Here is a 27,348-nt window from a genome sequence, read left to right on the forward strand (position 1 = left end):
ATGTTTGAGGCGATGGCAAATTGGTAGATCAGTGGTTGAAGAAATCCTACTGAGAGGGGAAATAAAGAGAGAAAAAGGAAGTGACACCGACCTGCGGTGAGACGCTTCACAGCTGCCGAGCAGGTAGCCGCCCTCACAATATGACACGTTTGCCACCTCGAACTGGGTTCACACAGGAGCTGCTAATAGGCCTGTCACGATAACTACTTCTGTTGGACGATATATTGTCCCAGAAATAATTGCGATACACGATGTTATTGTCATTTTAAGACCATTTTATGCCACAGTTGCGGTTAACATGGTTCAAATACCATATTTACCTATCTGGGAGGTGCCAGGACCCTTAGTTTCACCTTATTCACATACCTGCAGCACACCTCCAGTAGTGGGAGTAAAGAGTTTTGGGAGAATTTTGGGTGTCTAGAAATGTCAGAAGCCATTTTTATTTGTCCGTGGGAGTGTGATGCTCCCAAAAAAAGGGGGGATTTTATGAGTTTATGAGTTTTTGGTTTGCCCTAAAAAAGAAAAAAAACAAATTTACGACCACCACGTTAGTCTTGTTCAGGTTGTACAGTTCATGTCCTGTTATGCTCTTCTATGTCAGTAGGTGGGAGTATTTAGCCGTGACTCCTCTGGGGACCGGAGTTTGAGGGTAGGGGTGCTGTTTCAACTCATAAAGCAAAATGTTATTAAAAAGAATGACACGCAAAATTCACTCACTACTGTTTACAACTTTTTCCAGGGTAGTGGGGATGCACAGTCTCTCAAAATCAACGTGAAACAACTTAGTAATGTTCCCTCAGAATATAATGATGTCACAGCTATCTAAATGATATTAAAAATAAGCGGTAAATCACCTGTTTCATGTACACTAAGGTACTGGGGGTTTTTTCTTAGCAGTGGTTAGTGAAAGCTGAATTTATCAAAATGCTGAAACCTTTTAGAAACAACCTGCTGAAACAAGTAGACAGATTATTTGCCTCATCATGTCATGCTTTTTATTCTGGCATCATGTTGGCTATAATGTCGGTGACATTCTTATGTAAACCAACATGCGTGTAAACACAATGGGCAATATCGAGGTCAGCAAAAATGATTGTCATGTCCATATGTCGTACGATAAGTCAATAACGTCGCGACAGGCCTAGCTCTCTCTCGCACGTACTCCTACAAAGACACGAGTATTCTGCTCTCACATGATACTGCTGTTTGAAATCAGCTGTAGCAGTGCCATGCGCTGCTAAAAAGAAAGAAAAGAAATGGAAAAAAAAGAAATGTTAAGTCCTCTGTGGACGCTACTGTGGCAGGAGTGACAGCATGCCTTCCCAGGAGACACCTTGGCTCTGCTATTGTCACCAGTGTGGACACAGCAAGCCCTCTGAAATTAATACAAGCTGACCAGCAGCGTGCTCTCGCAGCCACGATGGGGACAGCAGGCTTATTCAGGGTGACAGAACCTGTGACTTGTCACAGCAAAGCCTGGGTGTCCTGCCCAGACTGGGACATTACAAATGCCACTCTGCATGAAGCGCTCTCTTGATTACCGCTGACTTTGCCTCAGATAAGTGAAATAACAACACCAAGGTGACTTTCACAAACCACCGACTAGTCAAAATAAGTCACCCGGTTTCTTTCCAGAGAATAAAAGCACGTCTGTCCTCGAATGGCATCTTTACATCTGTTACACTGACAGTTTAAAGCACGAGTGCAGCTTCACAAAACCCAAATCCACAGTCGTCTGTGCAGGATTTTCTCTGTTGTTAGAAAACAGCAAATAATTGGTAATGTAGTGCTGCGTTAAGCTGATTGTTTTCCACGCATCAACAAATTACATTTAAACATCTGACTCCCAACCCAGGGCCAACCACTGATTCACATAACAGCACTGGCAGTCAGATGTGACAAAACCATCCAAGGCACACACACACTTATGGACCCTTTTTGCAGCTCAGTGTTGTTCTGCTGGCTCATCGATTGAGGACCTCCTGATGCGATCAACAGCTGTCTCTCAGTCAAGTGGCAAGCTGATGGCCGCCTGGTGTTTTTCCGCCTCAGTGTTGCCCATCAAGGTCAGACGCCATCACAGTCCCTCTTTATGTGCACATTTCTACACTGAGCTGAGTAACAGTAATGTTCCTCACAGACGGTGGGCTGACCATGAATAGAAGCATGCTAGTGGGTGGTGTTAGTCAGTTAGGTTTGATGTCATAGCCTCTCTGTGCCAGTCCCAGTGACTTTAGTTCACCTAGTTTGAGGATTTGAAGTAGTTTTTTTTCCCATCCAGCTCAGAAAAGGCATAAATGTTGAGAGGATATTGAGTTAGTGCATCTCACTCAAACCTGGCTCATGTCCAGCCACACAACCCCCGACTGTTTCTGTGTCTTTCTCTTCTTCCTGTCTCTGTTACAAACTTGAGGCAGATGCATAAAACTCTGTGTAGATTCATAATTAAGACCGTGTTTACACACAAAAACATAAATATGCATATGCAGTCTTTTCATAGGATGTGCAAAGCTGTGCGTACACACGGTTCAGTTGTGTAAAATCTCAGTATTTGTGGAGGTGGATGCACATGCATGAGCGTCATTTTAAATGGATGTAGACACGCCTTTAATGAACTACTCCACCATTTGTTAGACTCAGGAAACAGCAAGAAAAGTGTAATCTCACTGATCGTGCCATATCGACAAGGTTCTCCAACAATATCAGAGCAGCTGTCATGAGACACGACTGTGGTTAATTATAGCGTGTGTATCCTTAATTAATAACATGTACCCGTAAACCAACATTATTAAATGTCAGAAAGATAATCGATGATTTACTTCATAGAGCTAAAACAGGCTTCACATAATTAAAATAAAATTAAAGGATGATTCTAATGTATTTCAACCTGATGCATTTCTCATAAATGTGTCCATTTTGGCTCTGTGGATCTTGCTAACTTTGCACTCACCAGCTCCTAGAACTTATTGAGATTCAGGGAAACGAGGACTCGTGCAAAACAACATATTGGGGCAAATTACGCAAGCTTCCCACAGCTTTCCAAATAAACCTAAAAGAAAGTAAACATAGAAACCAGCTGCCTGTAGCAGCCATTATGGCTAACTGCATCTCTTTATCAGTCCTTTGTCCAATCTCTATAGCGAAACTATATAAGTTAGCATGACCCAAGGAGCCATAGTGGCCACATTTATGGGAAATAATTTCAGTTTATTTCAACCTGATGTATCCTTTACGTTTATGAATTCACCTTTGACATAAATGTATTATTTTGATCCCATTTATCACATTATAATGTATTTTATCTCCACTTTATCATATCCGTCACAGCTGGTCTTAGAAATCCATGTCTGAAATATGCATGAGTAATGTTCTTCTTTTGAAAATACCAGTTAATCTGGGGAAATGGCTTAAGAATGTTTTTTTTGTGTGTGTGTGTGTGTGTGTGTGTGTGTGTGCTTACCATAATTTATACATCTGTCTCCTTTTATTCTTCCATCATGCAGATGTTTCTCCGTTCTGTCTTTCCTTTCCTTTCCTTTCCCTCGTCCATCCTTTCCTCACGCTCCTTCGCCTCTCCTCCCGCACTTCCTCTATTTTGGCGCTTGGTGAGCAGTAACATTTAATTAGCATCAAAAGGCCAAGGCCCATGCAATATCTATGAGCTGTGACATTTGTGGCAAGACAGGGATCCCTCAGATGACCCCGGGGCCTCACACATTGAGGGGTCTGGGGAATATCAGACACCATTACTCACCATCTTGTGAGAATATTCAGCCCAGCGTCTTCAGCCCAAAGATATCCCAGTTCTTGTGATAGGTCAAAACTCTAAGCAACCCTCTTACTAAGAAGAGTGTCAGAATGATTCATGTTTATTTATGTTGTTGGTCATGCCTGTAGCTTGTCTTTTTTTCAGCTGGTGCAGTGCAATGTTTTTTTCTGGTTATTTGTCTTACTATAATTTCATGTTTCTTGATATGTCTAAAATGTGAATTCCCATGCACCACTAGTTACATTTCTACAAAAATCAACAATACCTTGAGGAAAAACCATGGACCAAACCATTTTAGCATTTTCTAGGAGAAATGGCCAAGGGCGAGTGACCACAGTTTGTGTTAATCTCAGGTGGAAAAGCTACAAGCCTGATGCCCTCAAGCATGGCTGTGCTCTGGCATTGCCTCAGTGGGCACATAGTCAATACTGCACCATTGTTACCAAGTCTGCCCATATTGCCCCTGCTATTTTCTGACGTGGTCAGTTGTTCAGGCACTACATGTCCAGACTTCCCAATTTCACACAAGCATAGTTTGGAAAGTGATGGGAAAATGTGTTGTATTAATTTTGCACAACTTTTGGGAATATCTGTGTGGATAAAAGGAAACTGGAATGTGGATTATGCATGCGGCTTGGCATAGTATTTTAATTATGAAATTTAATCCAGTTTCCATTTTTCTGATATGAGTGACCTCCTTTCTTACTGGGCTCAGACGAGCTCCACTGTATTTATTTGTTTTTCTCACTCCCATCGCCTGAATCCTGCACCTGGGTCTTTTGGCAGGAGCCAAGCAAATCTGTTCAGCTTCCCTAACGTTATTCTGCCTTCAAATTGATGAAGCACGTCCAACCTCAAACAACAATCCTCTTTACTGTCGAGCTGTGTGTCTGAACTTGAGTATGGAATTGTGTTGATGTGTGCCAGCACGGAGGCAGAGGAGTGGCAGCAGGATGGATGCCACCCCCCGGTGAGAAAATGAGTGGAATCACAGCATTTTCCACCCAGCTGACACCCAAGACAGATGGAGCTAGTGAACACTGCAGCGCAGCCCCAGTCGAAACCATGGCAACAGCATATACGCGGCAACAGGAAGCCTGCCAGGCCAATCGGAGAGGAGAACACATTGCCATCTAAGTAGGTCCCTGAGGTAGACTCAGAGACGATGATAGCCTAACGGATGGAGGTTGGTGCTGACAGAATCAAGAGGATCCATCATAATGCCTGATGAAAGATCGAGAGGAATACAACACCATATGCCTTATATCCTACGGGGATGATTTGATATAGGCTGCAACAGCTAGCGTTTTAGATCACAGGCAAAATGGCATGTCATCAGCCATGCCTCTGTAGTACTGTTAAACAGAAGCTGACTGAAGCTTTAAGGCATGTATGTCTATGGTTGATGTGTTTTTAGAGTGTTTACACAGTGTGCTATGTGAAGGGCTGCCTCTCAAAAAATCACTTTATTCACCTTATTTTCCCTTCTGTTGTTGTATTTCTGTATTGTCGCCCGCAGGGAATTTGTCATTTCACTTTGCTCCTCAGAGCAGAAGATCAGCTGCACAACAGCAACCTTACAACTGATAGATTCAGTGTCTCACTCAAGGACACTTGAGTACGCTTGACCTCAAGCCCTGTAACTGAAAGTCTTAAGTTTTCCCACTCAGCGATTTCAGAGCGAGGTGAATAATTTACTAAATGATTTCTCAATCTAGAAATTGTACATTCTAGCGGGCTTGCAGTTAGCAGAAATTCTATTTTCTTTTATGTGGTGAAAGACCACAAAACCCAGCATTATTACACATCTACTTCAGATGGAAAGGCACATGGTGTAATGCAATAGGCCAAGATAAATGTCATGAAGTGTCTTAATTCCACATGTATAAAAAAAACCAGACTGCAGCACATTGAAAAGAGTGCACGTCAGAATTTCTCTTGATTTTAATGGAATTTGAGTTTATAGAAGTATATAAAACTGAATGTGACCCCTACATGACCCTCATTCTTCAGATCTCATTTCAGTCAAGTCTGCCACATTTATTGAAACTCCTGCCTTCACTGAAGGAGCGTAGCGAGAGCTAATTTATGCTTGCCCCCCTCTCTGCCCCAACACAGTCAAACTATCCTCTCTGCGTTTCCAGATGACCTCGGCAGCACTGTACGACCTTTGTTACGACTCCCACTTTCAGATTAAACAGTGTGCGAGACAGATAAAACACGCATTGACAGATGTAAAGTATAATTGTATATATTACCATCTCAAATTGTTTCCACTGAGGTAAAACCTTTATATCTTGGCTATATCCCCATTTTTAATCATGCAGAATCCAGTTTGACCTTGTACAGAATGTCTAAATCAAACTTTTTTTTTTTTCTCCTTTTCTCTTTTAAATGTATGACATTACAGCTTACAGATGAAACGTCTATCCTTCATTATAAGAAGCGAGCCGCTGCCTTGGCTTTCACCCCTTCTAAAAGAACTTGTGAAATCGAGTTTCTTGAGTGTCTTGCTCGTTTCAATTTTCTAGGAATCGCAGTGAAATTTTGTGGGTCTGAATGGCGGTTATCTACGCTATGCAGCCTGTTCACTGTGTTAAGCTGAATTGCCTTTTCTTTACAGACTCTATGGGGGCTGGGTGATTATGTAGGCTTTTATTTTTTGGTTAAAGAGGATAGATTACATAGAGTTTTTTGTCACTCAGGGCAGCAACTTTACTCCAAAAAACATCACACTTCAGAGGCACAGTGGAATTAAATGACTGCATGTGCAGCTTGAGCTGACATGCGTGACGGTTCGTCCTTGGCTTCCCAAGTGCACTCTGCTTACACTGCCGCACCTCTCACCATCTTCCTATTCGCTGTCAGCCTCTGACAACGCGATAGCCTCCTGCAGACGCACCGATGAAGGATTTGCGCTATAAACATTAATCTCAGGAAGCATGTTATATGGCGTCTTAATTTACAGTGGAGACATATACATAAAGAGGAATAAACACATTTTCAGGCAAACATCTGTCTCTCTCTGGCTTCCACACACAAACATATGCAGACACACACACACACAGTCGCTCCCCCACATGCACGGCATCACAGTGGCCATATCCCTCACTGAGTCGAGTCTTTGATGAGGCAGGCGATGCTTTGAAGCCTGACTCTGCCATCAGGAGCTTTTAAAGAAGCCCCACTTCTCTCTCTTCCACTCCACAAACAACCGGCTCATATTGTCAGCTGAACCGCAGAACCACGCTAGGCCACACAGATAACCCAAATCTGATCTCCCTCATCTCGCCTTGCCTCCTCGCATCCCAGTCAAAGATTCAGACACAAACCACCCCCATTTTCTCTCCCCCTCTCCCTCTCTCTCTCTCTTCCTCTCTCCTCTACAGAGGCTGTGACTGCTTTATCTTCTACACTTTATCCTCACCCCCTCATCGCATTGTGTTCCTCCAATCTCATTACCACTCTCTTGCTATCCGCCGGCTCTTGTCCCGCGGATTATGTTTATCTCTTTTTGGGAATAAACAACAAGTATTTGCTGTATGTTTATTGTCCAGCCTTCCAGAGATATCTTGGAGGAGGAGGTGTGGACCCTTTTTTGTACAGTGTGAAACAAGAGATGAATACTTACATTATAGCTTGAGGACATCCCTTTTATGTACACTTTTGTTTGCACCTTGGCAAACATTTTCCCTCCAGTACTTAAGAACTTTAAGATGCCGGTCGGTCCATCTTTGATCCAGGTAGAGCAACATTCTTATGTTTGAATTATCAAGAAATTTCCAGTAGACTCCATACACTCCCCAAAGCACACCTCCTAATATATCTGCTGACCCGTAATCTCTCCTCTACTGTAGCTCTAACATCAGGCCAAAATAACCACATGTACACAGAAAATATTAAAATCTAATGGACAAGATGACCATGAAATTCACTTCGCCCATTAATGTGCAGTAGTAGTGTTTTGGACACTAGATGAGCTTTCCTCTTGTACCACTTGAAGTCTGAAATGTCAGTTTGTTCTCTGGCAGAAATTGGCTTTCATGATATCTTAACATCAGCACCTCTTTAAGGACAAACTTTATTTTTATCCGCATTATTACAACTTTGTTTCGTCAAACACTTATAGTGATGACTGTAATGAATATTGCAGAGTCTGGTTGAAACTAGCAGGGCTTTTAAGTTTTAGCTTTGTATTAGAATCTGTTGCTGATAGGATATAAAAAAAAATGAATATGAAAACTTTAATCCATCACCCACGCAGAGTTGTGAACGTCTCATCCATTTGCATGTAAATGACAGACAGTCTGAGACAGTTTGTCTCTCTCAGGGTTTAACAAGATCTCTCAGATATCCTGTAGTTTCTTGCAGTATTGTATAGCGGTTCCCACACAAGAAGGGACCCGTTAGCTCTTCTGTCTGGCTGACTGGGCCAGAAGTTGCCTGTTGTCCTCCTCCAACAGGCCTGAGAGACTCCGTCATGGCCCTAATGAGAAGTGGACCTGACATCTTCTCCAACCGCTGCTCCTCTTTCCATCCCACCAGCCCCCTCCCACTTCCCCCTGTTCTTCCTCGTCAGTAATGATGGGAGAGCGGCTATGGCACCAGGCACATTGTACAGTAGCTTGAATTATTGATGGGTCACTGGGTCTGTCTGATCTGTTGCTACGGGGAGAGCTGATTGTGCATGACGTCCGTCAGTGCGTAAACAGGTAAAAGAGTGTTGCTATGTGACAGGAAAGATCTTTTATGTATTTTTCGTGTGTGTGGCACAGAGGTAGCTGATGAGGTCCAGCGTGCCAACATTATTATCTCTCAAGGTGTGAAGGCGATGGCACATGGTGATTTGCTACGACAGGTAGCTCAGCGATGGCTTCAGAAATCTAACATGTTTATTATAACAGTCTCAATGTGTTTTTCAAAACAGTGGAGCATGGGTGGGATTAACTCTTCCCATCTGGATTTCCCCCTCTTTTATTTCATGCAAGCGTTGCAACAGCATTGCACACAACAATCAGCTTTAGATGAAAGACAGCCCCTACTGATTTTCCAAAGAAAAACTGAAGCATACAGTGCCACTTGGTGGCTACCCTGTAATATGGAAAGATTATATTGAAGCTGAAACATCCCAATAATGACCAGTTAGGTTTACAGCAGTCAATCAACCACATCTTCACAAACCATCCCTAATCCTGTGCAACAGGAAATGTTGTTTTCCTTTTTCCTGGTATTCACAAACACAGTGGAGAGATAATGGTGTGCTTTATACCCGTAGTAATTAGGCTTTGGGCAACATCAAGAGCTGAGGCACAGGCAGAACGTGTATATGGACCATAATTGCATCACTGAATAAGAATAAATAACAACAACTGCTAGTGCTGTACAGTAGCAGCAGTCAGCAAACTGTGAAGTCATTTTGTATAAGCCCAGTTTAGTGGGTCAAAGGGAGGGGTGGCAAGTAGGTGGGCAGTTCATGTACTTGAGAGAAGAGCATTTAAGCTGATGAACATTGCTTAACAATATAGCTGTAATGTGGACTAATTTAGAGCTGCTCCTTTCCAGCGGGGGCTTGATTGAGCAGCCGCCACTTGTTTGTTTTCCAATTTGGGCTTTGGTGGGTACTTTCCATTTTACCACTGCATTTGTTTTCTGAGAAGTCCTCATGTCTAATTTATTGGATCTGCTTTAGCATGTTCGCCTACTCGCTCTCAGGCGATGCTATGCTGCATAAATTATGCAGAGTACTTCTCGTTTCCAACATCAGGGTTGAGCGGCTGATGTGGGGACTTGCGCGCTGCAAGTTAGCAAGATGGTGTTCAAGACATCTATGTCACTGCCAGCTTTGCCGGTTGAGATGCTGAAACATGTTGCAGGATGAGAAAAGAACAGAATAAAACTGAAATTCACAAGGAAATGACTGACATGAATGGAATCACATTTAGGTTTTTAAAATTAGCAACTAAATATTTGCGGAGGGCCCTACGATAGACACCTTTACAGGCTTTCTGCTATCCTGTTAGCCTTGAATATTTAATTTTGCACACCACGAAAGCTAGTCAATGTAACTGACATCTGTTTCTGAATATTCAAAGCCAGGTATAAAGCTTGCTCAAAGGCTACAATGGCGATGGTACTGAGATTCATACTTGTTGAACCGTAGATGAGTGATGGTGCTGCAACCTGTGGGCTCTTCTGCTTCACAGTCAGCTGGCACCAGCAGCTTGTGAAATGAAGAACGAAATCAATGTGCAAGAAAAGGGTCTTCTCCTGTCAGTCTTGTCAGATGCAGCTGAAAGGGTAGAAAAAATTGGGGAAGTCTATTGAATATTGTATTGAATATTCTATTGTAATATTCCTTTCAATCATAGCAGCGTGTGAGATACCTGCATCTGTTTCTTTGTGAATACTCCTGCGTTCCTCTGGCAGACTCATGAAGATAAAGAGAAAAGAAAGGGATCCTAATAATGATCAATGCCGCCGGGGAGAGAAACTAAACACACCGAGAATTGACTTTTTGTTCCAGTCAACTGGCACTGAGCAAATGAGTGTCTTATTACGGCCTTAGCTGAATTAAACCTCAGATATCTTTCAGCCAGCAGCAGTCCTTGAACCGTGTCTTAACATGAATGTATGTGTGTGTTCACAGGTGTGTGTGCGCACATTTTTAACTCGAACCACAGAAATATATTTTTAGAAATAACTATGAATGAACGAAATCCTACAGAGAGACACAAGGAAGTTCCACAGTTTGGATTTTGTGGATGGAGATTCTCTTTTATTATGTTTGTATATTGTTCATATGTTCCTTACAGCCTTTCTATAAATGATCGATCGGTCTGTCATGAAAGTGGATCACGTTCAGTCAATTTTAAGACTTTTCCTTCACTTGAGCACTAGATATCAATCATATAGCCGTCACTAGAGTTGTGGAGGATGGAAACACTTCAGACTTAACGTGACAAAATCATAAAGGATTTGTAACTTCACTCAATTTAACACCAATGTCTTAAAGCTTAACGAGCGGAAGAATCTGTTCAGACGTTATGTTTACTTGAAGGCGCTCGTTTGATGTGCTTGATGTGAATGAATTATTGTAACTAAATGCAAGATTTGTTTTAGGGTTCAAGGATTTATGTCTAAAGGAAGAAGGGATGAGAGATGAGAAAATAGAGGAGAATTAAATGGTGTTATGTATTCATGAAACTTAAAACGTATTTTTTTAAGACTTCAGATTTGACTCTCTGTGAATACTTGTAAACATGATCCAAATTTGAGTATTTTTACATTTAAACAATTAGTCAACTGACAGAAGACTACATTCATCTGCAACTAATTTGATAATCAAATAGTCTTTAAACTGATAAAGGATTTGCTGCCTTTCTTTGTTTTATATGTGACAGTAAACTGAATATCTTTGGGACTGTTGGTCGGATGAAGACATTTAAAGACATCAACTTGGGTTTCAGATAATCGTGATGAACATTTTTCACTATTTCCTGACATTTTACAGACCAAACCATGAATCCAAGAAACAATTGGCGGATTAATCAGCAGTGAAATAATCATTATTTGAAACCCTACATTATCCAAATGCAGCATACAAAAGACTACAACTGTGAGCCTTTGTTTACCCACAGAGTGATGGTGCTGGATTTCTAAGAGCCTCTGAATGAAACATTATGCCAATAGAGGCAGTGCAGTGTTAAGCTTAAGTTGTTTTTGTGGTTTTGTGGACAGAGGTACTCAATACTGCACCAACATTACTCGGAGTGTCCCACGGTCCCGGCTCAAAACAAACAGGGAACTGTGCTTTTACCATTTTAACTCCAACACTATCTCCTCCCCCTCACTGTCAGGTCAGCTGAGTCTGAACCACATTTTAAAAAACTTTTAAAAAATCACTTGTATAGGCTGGTGTTTTTCTAAGTTTGTTGCTCTGCGGTTCCTATTGGTTTTATTTGTCTTTCAATGTTGTTTTGTTTGTTTGTATTGCTTCTTATTGTTGAGTGTCTGTTTCCATTTAGAAATTGTATTTTTTACTTGCTGTTTTCGTGCTGTGTACTATTATGCATTTTATCAACCGTGAAGCACTTTACAAGCGCTGCCTTTTTGAAAACCGCTATATAAATAAAGTTTACTTACTTGCTCACTGGAGTTGACAGGCTCCGCTGCCTTCTAGCTGCTTTATAGATTTGGCTCATCCTCCAACATTAAGGACAAAGAGGAAAGATGATGAGAAATTACTGAGGACTTGCATGTTGGTGGGAGATAGCGACGGAGGCAGAAGAGGTTAGTTTGCAGATTTGTGCTCATAGGCTGCAAAAATAGGTATTATTTATCTGCGTGTCCTTTTTCTCAGCCGGGCGACATCAGAAGATTCTTAAAATGTCGCCCACTGAGTTTTCAGATTTGTTCGTTATTTTCGGAGCACAGGAACCTAAAGTGACTTCAGATAAGCTCTTCTCACAGACGCAACCGGTTGCATGAGAATAACTGCGTCCGTGCTGGACGTGTATCAAATAAACATTATGCATGCAATCCGCAAGTGCTTTGGTCTCAGAACTAGAGGACAGAATCAAGGAAAGCACAAAGTCCTCTGAAGCGGAGATGAAATTTGCCTTCAAAACCGCAGATATGATTTCCATGACACTGCTGCTTATCAGCGGCTTTCTCATCTCCAGCAGATCAGGTTTTCTGCCAGCTTTGTCTCCTACATCTCAGTAATGTGAATAAAGAAGAGGTGATGGCAGGTGTAAAGAGAGAGAAAGAGAGAGAGCTTTGTTCTCCTGTTAAAAGCTTACATTTCTACTCCGAATCGGTGACATTGTGAGTGAAGGATTTACGCAACTGATGAAGCTCTTTAGTGGCTGCTAAAACACATCAGCAACCAGTCACACAGTCGTTTTATTGCCATATATTCAAGACGCCCGTCACCTGTCAAATCAGACTTGAGAATGTGTCCTAAATGTGAAGAAGAAAGGAAGAATAGTTGAGACATCCTGCCTCGCCCTATTAAGTAGAGGAGTCAAATAAAACCTTTGTATGATTAAGACACTGAGCTGTAATTCATGACAGGATAAAGCTGGTGAAATTCTGTTTTTTTTTTATTGTGAACTAATTTTATAAATGCATAAAATTTAGACACAGACATTAAGCTGCATTTAGAGTAATTCCGAGTAAGTGTTTTCTATCTTAATACTTGTGCAGAGTCCAACAACAGTTGCATCATTGTTTGCTAGGTTTGATAAATTCAAGGTATTAAAACATTTTGATTATATTTCACCTCTAATTGAAGTATTTCATGTAAGTTTGAAGTAACGGTTTGATGATACTGTTGATATTTTTCACCACAATTAGCATAGTGTGAACATTTGATGCGTCACATCCATAGTAACGCTAAAAACTAACAGTGCACGGCTGTTTTAGGAAATATTTTAGCTTTTTTTTTTAAAAATTTGAATATATATTTGTAAGTTTTAAGATTTAAGTCCCTTAGTAAGAATGACTTTTAAAAAGTCAGAAAGTCTAAAAGTATATGAGAGACAGACTAACACACACAGTTGATTTTGGTCTCTTCAAAGGATTCATAAGAGAAATACAGATATTAAAGATACAGATAATATATAAATATATTATTACCAGCCTTAATCTTTCATTCAGATTCCTCAACATACACAGAACTCTTCACATTTTTTGTAACAATACAGTCTTTTATAACAATAGTTTACAGTAAAAATGTGAACACATAGCTGGTATGGAAGAGTGCATAGGCCCATTTTCTCGTGTCCCTCGTTCCCCCTCGAGGCAAATATTGAGAGGTTTTTCTGATAAACAGAAGTGGCAGACCAAGAAAAGTTTCTCCGAGTGTCTCTCCGCTGGGCTCTGACGATGTTTGCCGTGTGTGAGATGCGACTGCCTGTCTGATGCAAGTCTTGGACGGTTAAGAGCTGATAGAAAAGCCATTTGTGTCCGGCCTTCTATCCGCCACCCTACAGGGAATTCCAACTGAAAGGGAAGAAAGCGACCTGTCGGCTGTCACAGCTGATCAATGCCGCTGTTCGCCAAGTTCCACCGCACTGCCATCTTATCAGACGGGCAGAGAAGATAAATAAATACAGAAAAAAAATCAACATCTTGGAGGATGCTGATAGCTTTGCATTGTTGGATGGATGGGTGGGCAGTGAAAACAAAGTGTAATTACAGCAGCACTTCGGTAATGAAGCTCATGTGCTGGATGAGGCTTACAGTGTGGTACGAGAGACCCGCAGCGTGTCAGCGAAGACAGATTTATGAACACGGCCTTTAATTTAGCTTGTGTGCCGTGTACAGTATATCACAGAGCAGATGCCAGCCAAAGGGGTTTTGCTATAATTAATCAAGTAATTTATAAACAAGCAAACTAGAATGAATGACTGCAGTATAATCAGCTACTCCTGCTTCTCGCTCGGTTGTTACTTAATGTAGGTCTGTGTGTTTAGGAGCTGCACGTTGACGGAGCGCTGTGGTTTTTGTGTGTGTGTGTGTGTGTGTAATGCATTTACTGTCTGTTGCATTTATATGTGCGTGATAACACCAACAAAAGGATATTTCTGATGCAAGCACACTACACAAATGAGAGCAAGCCTGTGTGTGTGTGTTCATTCTGAACAGTGTGTGTGTGTCTGCTTTGAATATATGTGTGAGTGTGTGTGTGGGGGGGGGGGGGGGGGGGGGGGCCTGTGGGCTTCTGGTTTGCTCGGGGAGTACTTGACAGTTTTTGATGTCTTGATTATCTCGGAAGCATTGAGGTCCACAACTGGGCTCTAAATATGAACTGTTTGAATGTAACGCAGGATATTACCCAACATGCTGCTTTCTTTTTTTTTTTTTTGAATGTCTGTTTGAATTCTGCATGTGCAGCAGCATCTTAGAGTATTCCTACAGCATCTGTAGGAATATCTTATTTAACATCCTGCATGAAACACTTCCCCCGTTTGCAAAATTAAAAAAAATAGCAGCTCTTGCTTTTTGGAAATTGCTGCTGTCAATTAAATACTGAGTCTCTCTGTACATTTATTTAAGCATTGATGTATTAATTTATGTCCTTTCCCACTGTTTTGCAACCCGTGTTCTTGTCTGTGATACAGTGTCTCTGTAAAGCTTTAAAGACCCCACGGGGGTCACTCTGAACACCAATAACAGACATGAGCGTTGCAAAGGCTCATGGGTAGATTTTAAGAGGACACTGCAGCTACTGGCTGTAAAATTGGCACATTGAGCACAAAAGAAGTGTATATATGTGTATAATATGTACATACTGTAATGTAGGTTTTGTAAAATGCATCTATACAGTTTGTCAGTTATTTCTACCTGTCTGACTTCAATTTATCTGCCTCATTTCTCTGCTGAGTCACCGCTCCACGCCGCTGCCACGCTCACAAATTCTCCATTTCTAACTGCACCTTTTCCTCTTTGTCTAGACTTTGTTTTCCCTCCATGTCTGTCTCTTCTCAATCACCTTCTCTACACTCTCTTGTCTCCGAGGCTTTCTGTCTCTTGTATGAATCTCACCTTTTCCTCTCGCCTCTTCTCTGCTACCTCGACCCCTTTTTGTCTCACCAGATGTCTCTCTTTGTCAGGATTTTTAATATCTTACTCCACTGTCTTCATTTATTTTTTTAAATATTTTTTTTTCAAACATTGTTCCCACTGGCTAATGGAGATTTGGTAACTGATAATCCAGCTCATAAGATGCTACATTAACTTTGCCTTAGCCTCTGCCTCAGAGAGTCTGGCCGATGGAAGAGCGGTTTTGTAGCGGACTGTTGTAGATTACATCGCGAGATTGCTTTTAATCCTGCTGGAGTTCTGTTGTACCAAGCCTTATGTTTCACTTAATTAGCTTTAGAGGGAAAACTGGGGAGAAATGTGTGCAAGGCTTTTGGTTCCCAATCTGCCACTGTGATTTCCTTTAGGCAGCATCTGGAGTTATAATGGTTTTTAAATATATTTATTAGATTAGGTATGTTTAAGAAATAAATAGAAGTAACCATAACATATTCACACATCTTATTTTTTCTGTATTTTCTTTCCAGTTGTTCAAGAGTAAAGTGTTGGAGCTGGGAGAGAAGCTGCTGCCTGCCTTCAACACGCCAACAGGAATCCCCCGAGGAGTCATCAATCTGGGGAGGTGAGTCTCAGCAGCAGCCTTCACCTCCAACCGTCCTCTGTCCCTGATAAAAGACAATATCAAGTTTTAATTTGTTCATCTGTGCAACCGACGCCAGAGGTTGATTCAATAAACCTGAGTTGAGTTTAATGTGCAAGTTGTTAATAAATTCTTAAGATGCTAATATTGTATATAAACCCTCCTCTAATCCAGAGTTTAGTGCAACAACACAGAATTTCAACTTGCAATACACCATATTCTAAAGATATTCAGCTTAACATCAATTTGCAGAGATGATTGTGGGAATACATATTTTCTCTGAATAAAAAGTCAGTTAATAAAAAGAAAATTGCAAAAAAATAAAAATAATAAAAAAAAGTTGTTAAAACAAATGAGTCCAGATTTCTCTTTTATTGTCAGCGGAGCAGCTGCAATGACATTTGGATAAGAAATAATCTGTGTCCATAAACACTATGCAAGACCACATGAATAATATTTGCATTTTTAAATGAGTTCAATCAGTTCCAAACCATTACTTTTCTAATCTAAAATCTTTATTGACACAGTTTTAAAGCCACGGTCACGCAACAGAACTTCAAACCTGGTTTTTAGAGCTATTTTATCTCCGGATTTGAAGTTCTCTGTGTGTGTTTGGATTTGGCTACGGCCATCTTTAAACAGGAAACACTGAGACTGGAAATAAGAGTTTACAAGGGAGGAAAAAAAGCTGACAAACTGATGAAAGCTGATAGCAGCTCTGTGTCGGTGACTGTGACACTCAAATTATCATCGCTAGCCGACATACCTGCGGCCTCAGTTTACCTCTGCTTTGCCTTAACAACAATAGTACCACCAGTAAAATGAAAAAAAAAACTGCTCAGCAATCATCTCTGTTAAAAAATATTCAGTGAGATTGGATCCAGAACACTTTATCCTCATACATCTTAAATTACCAGAAATTATCTAGCCATTTTTAACTGTCAGACTCCTTTTATATCCTTTTTAAAGATTTCAGTGAATCCTTGCAGCCAGACTACAGTATACCCTCTTCTTCCTTTAAAGTCCTAATCTTATTTTAGAAGATACTCCCTGGCACCTCTGTCATCCACCTGCTACCAATTAACCCACCAGCCAAGCCGGACAGCTGCTGGCAGATTTAATTACCTTATTCTACAGTTAATTTCTGCTACATCACCAACATGGGTATGTGGTACAGATGGGCAGGAGGAACCAGGCTGCACATAGGGTGGTCATGTGGGGTGAACACACAAACAAGCCTGTCCGCACTCTGCACACACACTTGTCACTTGAGAGAAGAACATATGCAATGTGTAACACAACATACACAAGCAGTCAGTGCTCTGCACACAGAGGACTTCAGATCTGCTGCTCAGCTTGTGGCTCTGACTAATGTGTAGGAAGGATTTTCTTGTACGCTATAAGTGATTTACTGCTATGCATTACTTGGTTTTTATGAATCCCTTCCTGTATGTTTAGTCTCATATGTTTTTATGTTTATGTTTTGACTGAGATCTGCCAAGTAACTGAGGATGGCAACGTTTATGTAGAAGATCAGATCTGACTGCACGCAGGATTAGTTATTCTTTATGTCTTCATGAGATAAGAGTGTTTTTTCTAGAAAGCAGTGCTTTTTGCCTTTTCATTTGTCCAGCATTTTACTACCACTCTGGGGGGAAAATTCATTCAAAGGGGACATATTATGCTGTTATGATATCGGATATCTGTGCTAAACATCGTCAAAGTTCCAAAACCTGATGTTAATGTATGTAGACATACTCTCTACAAGTCAGAAGCCCAGGCTTAAGTGAAATCCTACTACTTTAGATTGTTTCATGGATCGTTGACGTATCCTCCCGAGTGGCTGGAAGTCGGCTGTGATGTAGCTTCCAAGAGCTGGCCAATCAGAACGCAACACGGTGGGCTCATCGGGAGGGGGGGGGCCTTAAAGAGACAGGAGCTAAAACGGCCTGTTAGAGACAGAGGTTGAACTGAGGGGCTGCATAAAGGGCCAGTTTAAGATGAATAAGGAGTTTTTTGAATTGTAAATCATATAAAGATATTCCAGTAGAGCCCCAGATTAAAGATATAGATCTGGAAATGTGCATGATATGTCTCCTTTTAGTGTGAGTCAATAAACTCTTTATACTGGTTTTAATATTTAATACTGTATTCAGTCCCTTGTAGATTTAAAGCTAAACGGACCCTTCAAAATGCACCAGGTGGTTCTTGTAGCACTTAAAACCGAAAAAAGATTTTATCCTCATTCATAGAAGAAAAGATTTTTAATTACACATATTGAGAGGTCACACAGTTTTATTGATGAGTTCTGAGTCGACATCAAAGATTCACCCAGCGCCAATTTCCCCTAAAACATTATGCATGGCATGATATTGATTTTTGCTTTCTTTTTTTTTTTCATCATTTTCTACACCTTATTATATTTCTGCAGTGGAAGAGCGTGAGGGTGTTTTTTGTTAAAAAGGATGAAAAGATTAATAGATAAGTGTTGTTGCCTACCAGGCAGCAGTGATGCGGATAAAACAACCCCCCCCCCCACCGCCTTCTCCAAACACAAACACCCGCCGCCCCGAACCTCCGCTTTGATTCTTAGATTGATACTTCCTAAAGGAGGAATCAGATATAACTGGAGTCAGAGCTACTAATGATGTAGCCCCCCAAACCTTTAAAGGATGCATTCATTCAGAGAGGAAAACTCTTTGATCCCCCTCTGCCCTCACACACCAGCCACCTTTTTCTTTCTCCCTCCATCTTATTATCTTCTCACAAATTCAGTTCAATTCATTACCGGATGTCTGAACTTCCTCAGCATGTTATAAGAGAATATGTAAAGTTATTCTTGTAGCAAATTCTGAGTCGAGTAATCATAGGTTTGCATTAGTGCACCGTCTCTGAAACCACACATTTACTGAGAATTGGATTTGCAGTGATATTACACACACATTGGCTTGAGGAAATAAAACTGAAGGCTGTGATGTATTACTGACCTTGTTATTCATAGTTTCTAGATAACGTTTAAAGCTTTTCTTTACACAGTGAAAACTCTTTGCTGCGTTGATGAGATTGAGGTTTATGAAACGTTACACACAATCACAGGCAGCAATAAATGTACTTAATAGTAGATGACGGCAAAGGTTATCTCATAGATGCGTGATGAGTTTATTTTAAGCGGACAGAAATCTAATTTGCTCGACATCATGTAATTAATGTTTATGATACATCACCCAACATCATCTGCAGAGACATCAAAATGAACTTACAACCTGGAATATAACCGACCGACGGAGTAAGAGTTGGATGGTTTCAGAGATGGTACACATTTTAATATTTACACATCCATCACACACTCATACATCCATCTGTGGAGGACTAACACGTCATCATGATGATTTCTTTTTTTTTTTTTACTGTAGGTTATGAAACAAGCTGTTGACCTTGTTGTTGCCACCTTGACATAATATGAGGAGAGGTGCAACAATTACTTAATCGACAGAATATTAATCAGGAACTATTTTGATTATTTTTTAAGCAAATATGCTAAAATTTGCTTGTTTAAGCTTCTCAAATGTGAAGATATAATGTTTTTCTGCTTCGTACATGATAGTAAACTGAATATCTTTGGGTTTTGGACATTTAAAGACATAATTATTGAAAATTATTACAGAAATTTTGATTATTTCCTGCCATTTTACAAATAAAACGATTAATCAATAATGCAAATAATCGTTAATTGCAGCCCTAAATATTAGCATCTGACGGGTTGTTGCATGAACCTGGTTGCAGGAAGGTAAATCTGTTTTAAACTTGATGCAACATGCAGAAATTTAGAAATTTAACATTTAACGCTGACCAAAAACCACAAATGACAACAGCTAAATGTCAAAATAACCTATTTATTTTTGTCTGGTGTGTTAAATGTATTGTACAGACATACAGTAGATGGTTATGGATTGCTATTTGAAAGGGAAATAAAAATGTAAGTCTTTCTTTTATTATGCGATGAGCTGAGATTGAGAAGAGAAGACCAAACGGTGCATCAGACACACTCAAAGTCGATTACTTTCTTTGGCTTTGTTCAGCTCCAGCATGTTGAGAATGTGACGTACAAAGTAATATCTGTGAGAGAATCACTTCTAAAAAGAGGCTGTTGAAGAACTGAAAGAACGATTACATTAGTTGGCTCGACTTCACAAGTACAGTAATACTGCCGCTGAGTACAGTAGGTTCATATGGGGCTGGAATTGCTCTTGAAACTTTTAAATTGCTAATAGTTATCCTGTTAGCAGTTTAAAAGTTTTAAATTGCTAACAAGATAAAGTACTTCATGAAGAAATCCCATCGACTGAACTTTTTCTTTTCCATTGGTACTTTTATTTTCCTGATTACATTTTCAGAGCGTAAACATACCAATCGATATACTGCAATTCTAATTTATACTTGTCTATTTACTATATTGCTGATTTTCAACTCTACATAAACAGCGTAATGGATACTTAAATTGTACTGAATGGATGAGATTAATCTACATTCATTAAATATCTAGTCAATAATTGGTAGCAATTGTGTTGTATTACAAATAACTTTTTAACTATTAAAATAACCTCTACCATCTGTATTTTTGAGTCATGTGGGTAGTTTGAGTGGCTGTGAAAAATCTGTTGTGCATTTTACACTTGAAAGCTGGAACTATGTTCAGTTCATAAACAAGGAAACACATAAAAAGCTAACAGCTGTGAAAAGTTCAGCTGTGACCAACATTTCTTGTCTTGTTAACCTCCCACATGTTGCTTCCCTTTTCACTCACTTTTAGAGGAATTAATACAGTACACTTCTGATTATTTGTTTGTGTTTCGGGCCGTGTGAAAACAGATTCTGTGTTAGTTACACCTACAGTGCAAAGAGACACAGTGATTAAAAACTGCTCACTATTGTCTCCAGCCTATAACTGCCACCTTTATTTATTCTGTCAGCTTGTAAAAAGTGTTTTTACTTGTTTATGTCTGTGTGTTCCAGCCGTGATATTTAGTCTATTCTTTGGATGTTGTCTCTGTTGTAGTGGCACCAGTTGGAGTTGGGGATGGGCCTCAGCCGGGAGCAGCATCCTGGCTGAGTTTGGGACCCTACACCTTGAATTCGTCCATCTGACCGAGCTCTCCAACAACCCCATTTACACAGAGAAGGTGAGATTTTGGATCACATTTCCAGTTTTACTTACTACTTATTTACTACTGTTTGTTTCTGATCTTTTAAGATTCTTGTCAGCTTTGATACAGTAGGAGTTGAATTTGTGAAACCATGTCGCTGCAGTAGCCTGATGATTATTCTTTTGTACTCTGATGTCTCTGCAGGTGATGAACATCAGGAAACTGCTGAACAAAATTGAAAAACCCCACGGCCTGTACCCCAACTTCCTCAGTCCAGTCAGCGGCAACTGGGTCCAACGTAAGTACTGCGCCAGCTGTATACAGGACATTCATTCTTGTTTTACATCTATTAAATCATTTAAAGATGAAGCACAAGGTAATTAGCATCACTTGATTATTGAAAAGGTTTTCATATGACCTTGTTAACACATCCATCTCCGAGCTGTTTGAGAAGGTCATGCTTATTACCCACAAGGTTGGTATTTGTTACATGTTTGTTTTCCCAACATAGATCACAATTACAAGACCTGGAGTTCATTGAATGTCATTTCACATTTTTTTCTTTTCCCATTTCTGAAACTTTTCTTCAGCTTCCACAGCTGCGGCAGACCTTGAGTCACCTCAAGTGTCAAAGCTCTTTTAGCTGCCCGTCATCCACCCATCCGTCAATTTCCTTTCATTTTTAATATCAGGCTCATAGCAATGGCTATATGAATCCCATTGCTCTGGGTTATTAAATGATAATGAATTCAATTACTTCAGGAAATTGGATCTTTCCGATTTACCTGAAAGGAGATGGGTTGAAAAAAAATCAGGATAAGAAGACACTGGTACTAAAAAAGGTGGTAATCTGGATGATAACAGAGGCTAATTGTTGTGGGTGAGCATGTAGGGAAGAAAAACTGTATATATTTATCATCACAAAGGGGAAAGAAGCTTTGGATGCACGGCTCTCCCTCATCCATTTATGTCAAGGACAAACACAGCAGCACTGTGATAACCTTGCGGGGGAGTCGGCAAAGGTGTATGTGCATGCAAAGAGCAAGAGTGGATAGATGAAGACTCACGCACGCCCCCACTCCATTATTATATTCATCTCTGTGAATTTGAATGTGGACAGGAGGAAAATCAACAGCCACTCGTTTCAATTCCCACTCACAAGCGTGAAGTGTGTTACATAATTTAGGCTTAAGACAAACTTTTTAAATGAACTGTTTTCCGCCATCAGTGAACAGAGGCTGTGCGGGTCACAGTACATGATCATGAACATCGTAAATTAGCCGGAAAAGCCAAAAGTGGTGAGACTTGTCGAGCATGTGCAAGTTCACAGTAAAAATGCTGATCTCCCACAATACGCAAAAGCTTCTCTAACACTGCGATTCCAGCAAGCCAGACATGATTCAGTGAGATATCAGTGACCTGATTTGATTTATGAATGAGGAAAAAGACCTACGTGTGACACTGCCAAATGTTTTTACACAGTCCTGCTGCTTTTCTGTTCCCCCTTCGTAGATCACGTTTCCATCGGTGGCCTCGGAGATAGTTTCTATGAGTATCTGATCAAATCATATCTGATGTCAGACAAGACGGACGACGATGCAAAGAAGATGTACTACAGCGCACTGGAGGTATGGAAAATTTTAGTCCACTCGGGCAAAGCTACATTAGATAAAATAATAATAATTAAAGTCATTTGCATAAGCCTTTGATCAAACAAAATATACATAAAGTGATTCACACCCAAGACAAATAAAATACAAACAAACTGTGTTACCCAAATAACAAGACGACATACTTATAACTTATATTTTAGGGGATAGCTGAAGACTTGAGAGAAAGAAACTACATCTTAAATTCTTTACAGACATGGGATATGTAATATTTCTGGCTCATGTAAGTGATGGCTTTTTGCAATTCAGAGTAAGTGTCAGTTGTGTAAATGTTCCTCACAGTTTAAGAGGAACACAGGAGCAGGCTGCATCAGAGATTTTAAAAATGGACAGAAAATGGAAGCGTATTCAGCTGTTTGTTTTAGTCTGACAGCTCACAAGCAGAGTGACGAGACGTTAAGTCGGGATTCTTTTGGGACTCTGTTTACTGTAATTCCCTGTTTGAACACATGCTGTATGTAAAATGTTGGCTGGATGTTTATTCATCCATGGAGTTTTTCATGAATGAAAATTTAAACTATAGAGAAGGAGTGCTGGTCTGATAACTCATTTTACATAGTCTCTTGTTTGTTTTGTTTTGACCCCACATGAGGGGAAAAATGAGGTGAACAAGACATGTATTTAAGCTCTTGTGCATTTTTAACCTTGTGCTGCTGTTGCCTTTAAATAATAAGGAGCACTGAATTCAGACTTGTGCCATCTTGGAAGTTTTAAGGCTTTTACTTGGTGAGAACCAGTAACATTGTCATGACTTTTAAGTAAAAGTGATAAAAGTGACTCAGGCAGATATGTAAAATTGCCATCCTATTTACGTAACAAGGTGCATGTCTGACAGGGTGTACACTAAAAAATAAAAATAATGGAGTGATTCTGCAAAGCAAATTATCCTTTCATCACTCAAATCCAGCGCTTTTTAAGCTGAAATGTATAGATGTTCCTCTCTGCTATTGAAATTTGATGGATGGCTTATTCAGAAGTAGGTGTAAAGCTGTAATGGATGCTTTTATAAAAAGCACCGTACCAGGGGTAGAAACAGTATGCGTATATTTGTGACAAAGATGTTCTCAGTGGAACGGTCATGAGGGAAAGGAAGGAAGATAATATCAAAAAGGACAGGTTCCTGGTATTGCGTAATGGGATTAGAGCTGTGATTAGATGGTGACTGGCTCGCATGTATTCATCTATTCACTCTCACTGTCTGCAGAGAAATGATTGTGTACATGAACCCACTGCACGATATACACAAGCATAAAAATAACAGCAGCTGTCTATTTTTCCGCTTTTAACGGCGATAACGTCACAGCAAAGCACTTTCCCCTCAGGCTACAATTACAATATCAGAGACAAAAACTTAAGAGTGCCATTGAGATTTCATCAGAGGGTCAAGCCAGAGGCATAACTACTAATTACAGACTCTCCTTCTCCCATGTGACTTGGTATTTAAATGGCCAAGGACCCCCGTGCTATCAGATTAAGTTATATACTGTATGTTTATACAGAGATCTAAAGTGAAGGCGCAGCACAACTCATTATCTTTGGCATTCAAATAAAAGTAGATTACTAATTAAAACACTGTTGAAATATTTTCTAATTACGCTATGCCATGATTACTGCTAACAATGGCTAATTAACGGGAAAATCACCAGTCTCAACCCTCAAGAAAAATGTTTTTGTTGAGAACATGGTATTTATAAGCTTTCATATTATACACATTACTTTGTCTTCTGTTACTGCAGGTTGCGTCTTTATCAAGCCTTATTTTAGCAAGGTTTCTTGTACAGAACACAATAATGGTTGGAAGGAATCGTTTTGGTTTTCGCTGTCATCAAGTAATTTGAAATTAAAATATCCCTCTTCACAAACCAAATCTTCTTTGCATATACATCTGTGAGAGAATGTCTTAATGCCTTCATTTTTTTTCTTTTTAAGCTCATCTTGAAAGAGCGGTTTAAAGATTAGAAAATAAATGAACGAATGATTGGACCTGAGATTCAAGAGGGAGTTTACACTCATAATTATCAGTACTTGATGAGGTCTTTCTGCTGATTATTATAAACCTGTATTCAAATGCAAAATGAGCAGCAAGCCAGACAGAATGGATAAGAGGGAGATGAGAGAGGAACAGAATATGTAAGGGAGAGAAAAATGATGAGTCATTCAGAAGCAATCGCAAGAGATGTCCATCTATATTCCGTCTTTTTAAGTTTTATAAAAAAACGAGAATTCTGTCTTTTAGAAATCTTTCTCTGACAAAGAAAGCCTCCATTGCCCATTTGTCTGTCTCCTTTTGATCATTTATTAACCTGGGTCTGACGGATCATGCTAACTTCACACTCACCGCCTCTGTTGTAGAGAGACTCAGGCATAACAAGGTATACAGTATCTGCACAAGCAGCTTGAGCCTCCTAAAGCTTTCCAAATACACTTTTACATAAATCATTTGAGACACTTGTCTCTGAGTGCGGCTAAAGTAAACACAGAAATTAGCCCCACTGGATTAGCTGTTTCCACTAACTGCACCAGGATCTACTTATGTGGCAACCAGAGGTGGTCAGTGCAAAGTTGTTATGACCCATAGTCACCATGGCAACAAGTAGGAGAATAAAACCATGGTTTCCTTTTAAAGGGTTTATGCTGGACCACTTGTTCAGTGTTCAGGGTATCAAAATGAATCAGAGCAGAGCATGCTTTACACAATAGATACACAATTTCAAATATACTGTAAATGTAAATCCATGTTGGACTCGTTCCTTATGTGTGTGAGAATTGCCCGCATACACAGAACTCAAGGTATAAAGATATCCTATTGGGTGTCTTTGGTTGTTCAAACTATTGTCTTAAATTATCAATTCAAAACAAATTTGAAAAGTTGCACCTCTAGTCTAGTTTGTGTTGTTAACTGGCTTCATTGTAGTTCTGTCATGTTGTGGCAGGTTAGTTTAGTACTGCTGGTGGACACTACCAAACTTTATAAGTATAAATATTGAGTTCACATACTGTAAGAGTAGTGCCCACGTACTGAAGCCCTCTGGAAAATGCTACCCTCAGAAACTAAATGTTACAACAGTGATTTTAAATTCAGTTTAAATGTGTGTGTGATAAATAAATAAAGAATTTATACACTGTTAGCTCACTTTAAGCAGTATTTACAGCATGTTTGCACTGCCTTAGAACAAAACTAATGTGTAGTGTCACTTAAGTCCAAAGTAAATTAAATTGCATTTCTTTTATGCTACAGTATAATTATCTTCTCTGTGTGTCACTTGTTCTTTCAGTGAACATCTAAAACTAAAACGGAGAATTTTATATTTTATATTATTTGGTTTCAAGATGGCAGCCCTTTGTTTTGCATTCAATTGATTAAATACCGTTAATCGTCTACGTAAATGGAGACCTTATTTTAATACAGCCAATCAAATCTTTGCGTAAAGCATTAACATCAGCATTTGATCACAGGCAGAGCAGACGGTCACACTGAGCCTGATAGCATCCTGCTACACAACAAAACAGCCCACGTTATCTTTTCTGTTGACCTCTTCTTGTTTCTAACTTACAAACATGAACACACGTCTTGTCCTGCACCTCAGCTTGTTGAACGAGCCACCAAACCAACATTGACCGCGGAAAAGTGCACCGCTAACATCAGTCTGCAGGCTAAATAGCTAATTAGCTGCTAAACTGTAGCAGGTTAAACAGCATATAAATGTCACTGTAAATGTCAGTTATATGCTGGTGTGGTCTTTTGTCAGTTCCACCGCTGACAATACAATGTCTGACCATGAAATGTAAACTCCAGCACAAGTTTGTTAAATTCTCTGTTGTTCCATACGTTGTAACACAGCACTGTCAGCCTTTCTGATATCTCTCCAAAGACCTTATTTCTTCCTTTGTAATACTTAAAAATGATGAACAATATATTTCAAAAACATGTTGACATTATTTTTGGCTGCAGAAGGCAAACAGAAATGTGATTTCAGTGTGTTTAGTGTTGTCTGTTATCTGTGCGGATACAGTTTTGTATGTAATGCTAATGATCAGTGATGCTAAAAAAAAAAAATTACATCAATTTGGAGATACACAGTAAGTGCTATAATGAAAAGAGACCAACACTACGAAGGTTGTCATTGTCACAACACCTGCTGTGTATAAATGCTTCCATTTGGAGCTTCTAGTAGAGAATATGAATCTATTAATGGTAACAAAACCACTGGTGAAAGACAGACGCTCCCATTCATCCTGTTTTTGGTGTAATTTAATGGAATTACAACCAAGAAGCCAAAATATATCTATAATTACATATGACAGAAATAAATATTCCTGATCACACGTGTTGTTGCAGGCGATTGAAGCTAACCTGGTACAGAAGTCACCCGGTGGCCTCACCTACATGGCTGAGTGGAGGGGAGGGATCCTGGATCACAAGATGGGCCACCTGGCCTGCTTCTCTGGGGGCATGATAGGCATCGGGGCCGATGACGGAGCTGCAGAGAAGAGGCAACACTACCTGGACCTGGCTGCTGAGATCACACACACATGCCATGAGAGCTACACACGCTCAGGTGAGTGGAAGTCAGG

The 27,348-nt window shown here is 40.0% G+C and overlaps 1 protein-coding gene and 2 long non-coding RNA genes across 7 annotated transcripts in view; 1 reads left to right on the forward strand and 2 right to left on the reverse strand.

Annotated features, from left to right (window-relative positions):
- LOC137191070 (mannosyl-oligosaccharide 1,2-alpha-mannosidase IA) overlaps positions 1-27,348 on the forward strand; it is a 200,154-nt gene that overhangs the window by 163,207 nt on the left and 9,599 nt on the right. For 3 of the 4 annotated variants that reach the window (XM_067600887.1, XM_067600888.1, XM_067600885.1), the window contains 5 exons: positions 15,847-15,940; positions 21,012-21,139; positions 21,308-21,401; positions 22,616-22,731; positions 27,113-27,332. In XM_067600887.1, coding sequence (XP_067456988.1) covers positions 15,847-15,940; positions 21,012-21,139; positions 21,308-21,401; positions 22,616-22,731; positions 27,113-27,332 — 652 coding nt within the window. Of the gene's footprint in view, positions 1-15,846; positions 15,942-21,011; positions 21,140-21,307; positions 21,402-22,615; positions 22,732-27,112; positions 27,333-27,348 lie in introns of all 4 variants that reach the window. The other variant, XM_067600886.1, reaches the window with a different exon arrangement.
- Positions 7,840-12,155, reverse strand: LOC137191077 (uncharacterized). The gene is made up of 2 exons (XR_010930347.1): positions 10,156-12,155; positions 7,840-10,061 (listed from the first exon to the last, which is right to left on the reverse strand). It is a non-coding gene; the product is annotated as an uncharacterized lncRNA (long non-coding RNA).
- The window catches only part of LOC137191076 (uncharacterized), a 127,024-nt gene continuing 115,587 nt past the window's right edge, over positions 15,912-27,348 (reverse strand). The window contains exon 5 of one of the 2 annotated variants that reach the window (XR_010930343.1): positions 15,912-15,984. This is a non-coding gene — a long non-coding RNA (uncharacterized lncRNA). The remainder of the gene's footprint in view (positions 15,985-27,348) is intronic. The other variant, XR_010930344.1, reaches the window with a different exon arrangement.

This window comes from Thunnus thynnus, chromosome 10, assembly GCF_963924715.1.
Source record: "Thunnus thynnus chromosome 10, fThuThy2.1, whole genome shotgun sequence".
Classification (NCBI taxonomy): domain Eukaryota; kingdom Metazoa; phylum Chordata; class Actinopteri; order Scombriformes; family Scombridae; genus Thunnus; species Thunnus thynnus.